Raw genomic sequence first — 2,614 nt, 5'->3', positions numbered from 1 at the left:
AATTGGAAGATTAATTTGTCTAAAAAAAATTACATATTGATCATTTGATTAATAAAATTTTTTGAAAATTAAAAAGTCGTTTAAAAGTATAGCATTACTCAATAATAAATAAACTTGCCTCAGAGTAAAATTGAAAGTCAGATCCCGAGGCTTCAATGGCAACAGACACAGGTTGGTTGGCAACAGCCTTAAGCAATGCCGCCTCATTGTTCGTTGGAACATTCTCATGTCCATCAATTGACACTACATCCTTCTTCGCCTGCATCAATATATCAGTGTTTTTACAAGGGTTAGAATTTTAGCTGTACACTAATAAGTACCTTGTATGGTGTAGTTAATTATGAGTTTAAGATTGATACATTGGTGTAAAACGTTTTACATAATAATTTAATCATATTTTTTAAATGACTATTTATACAATAAATATAAAATGTAATTATTTTACTGACATATTATTATATAATTAAAAAGATTAAAATATGTTAGGTACCTTGGATGCATCGCAGGTGCCATCTTGTGCAGTGTAAGGGTAATCAGTTTCGGTTGTAATGCCACCCTTTTGTTTGATGAACTCGAAGGCATAATCCATAAGGCCACCATTGCATCCTTGATTTTGGTTTGTGTCACAATCTATGAGTTCTTGCTCGGATAAGGATACTAGGTTACGTGTCTTTATTTGGTTGATGCCTTCAACTGCTACCACTGTTGAAAATGCCCAGCAGCTACCTGATGTACCACACCACAAAAAAATTTTCATTTCAACCATCATTTATCATATATAATCCAAACAGAAACATCATTAGGAGTTTTCTAAACATTTTTAATTGAAAATATAGTACATACAGCTAACATATTTTTATAAATTACTTTCTTTTTTAAATTATCAATATTTGAACGTTGAACCTCAAACAGAATACTACTCAAATTTAATGCTTCATTCATAATTTAATCACGACAATTTACTAAAAAAATCAATAATTAATAAATGGAAATGAAAATAAGGGCCGAGGAAGAAAATTTTGAATCTAATACTGATACGTGCTTCAAATGTTCGTGATATGAAGAGTTCAAGTGTTATTTAGAAGATATTAGTTTACATTTTTAGAATATTTTAATTTAATGTATTTTGATTTTTGTTTATTTAATTACTAGATTGGGCCTTATGTTTATGGGCTTTAGGATTTTTATTTGTTTTAACCTAATAAGAGGTTATAAATACCTCCTTAGCTATTGTAGTCGTAGTATAGAATTTTTAGAGGTTTGAAAACCCCTTTTTGGTTTCGTGATGAAACCATGGTGTGGATAATTGAGGTTGAGGAGTCCCTCTCTTGTTACATCGGGGAATTGAGTAGAAGGTTGAGGAGTCCCTTCGATTCAATTTCCAAATTATGGCGTTGACAAGTTAGGTTGAGGAGTCCCTTTCTTGTTGCGTCAAGAAATTGGGTATAAAGTAGAGTGATTCTCTTTGTATTCAATTTCAACCTATCCTTTTTTGTTTTTATTTCAATTTCAATGTATCTTTTATATTCAATTTCAATTCTTGTCTTGTTTATTTCTTTTATTTTCGTATCATTTGGTATCAGAGCTCAGGTATTAGATTAATTCTTATTAATCTATATTTGTTCTTCTTTTATCATAAAAAAAAAGAGTCAAGTGTCTATCGATTTTATTGTTTAAAAAAAATAAAATAAAAAAGCATACATTGCAAAAAAAAAGGAGAAAAAAAATGGAATATATATAAAAAAGAAAAAAATTATCTTTCTTGTAATTTTTGTGCTTTTCATATTCTATTTTTCCACCTACAAGATTCGAGGACGAATCTTTTTTGAAGAGGAGGAGAATGATACGTGCTTCAAATGTTCGTGATATGAAGAGTTCAAGTGTTATTTAGAAGATATTAGTTTACATTTTTAGAATATTTTAATTTAATGTATTTTGAGTTTTGTTTATTTAATTACTAGATTGGGCCTTATGTTTATGGGCTTTAGGATTTTTATTTGTTTTAACCTAATAAGAGGTTATAAATACCTCCTTAGCTATTGTAGTCGTAGCATAGAATGATTTAGAGGTTTTAAACCTTTTTTGGTTTCGTGATGAAACCATGGTGTGGACAATTGAGGTTGAAGAGTCCCTCTCTTGTTGCATCGGGGAATTGGTTAGAAGGTTGAGGAGTCCCTTCGAATCAATTTCCAAACCATGGCGTTGACAAGTTAGATTGAGGAGTCCCTTTCTTGTTGCGTCAAGAAATTGGGTAGAAGTAGAGTGATTCTTTTTGTACTCAATTTCAATCTATCATTTTTGTTTCTATTTCAATTTCAATGTATCTTTTTTATTCAAATTCAATTCTTGTCTTATTTATCTTTTTATTTCTTTATCAAATACTTTTTGTTAGGAATATAAAAAATGATATCATCATGTGATACACACTTTTTCTTGTTAGAATAATATATATTCTAACATTTCTGATGATGATGTGAGTTGTTGATTAATTATAAATATCTATTTACGAAATAAGTTAATCATAATTTTTTTATAAGCAATGTTATATGATTAATAAAATTTATATTTTACTAATATTTAGACAATTCTAAATACGAACAAAGACTAAATTTTA

General features: G+C 28.8%; 1 protein-coding gene across 1 annotated transcript in view; it reads right to left on the bottom strand.

Annotated features, from left to right (window-relative positions):
• Positions 1-2,614, bottom strand: part of LOC107630931 (vignain) — a 4,666-nt gene that overhangs the window by 777 nt on the left and 1,275 nt on the right. The window contains exons 2-3 of the mRNA XM_016334230.2: positions 491-726; positions 119-259 (exon numbers count right to left, since the gene is read on the bottom strand). Coding sequence (XP_016189716.1) covers positions 119-259; positions 491-726 — 377 coding nt within the window. The remainder of the gene's footprint in view (positions 1-118; positions 260-490; positions 727-2,614) is intronic.

The sequence above is a fragment of the Arachis ipaensis genome, chromosome B01 (assembly GCF_000816755.2).
Source record: "Arachis ipaensis cultivar K30076 chromosome B01, Araip1.1, whole genome shotgun sequence".
NCBI lineage: Eukaryota > Viridiplantae > Streptophyta > Magnoliopsida > Fabales > Fabaceae > Arachis > Arachis ipaensis.
The sequence above is the reverse complement of the archived record's forward strand: the minus strand, read 5'-3'. Positions and strand labels throughout refer to the sequence as shown.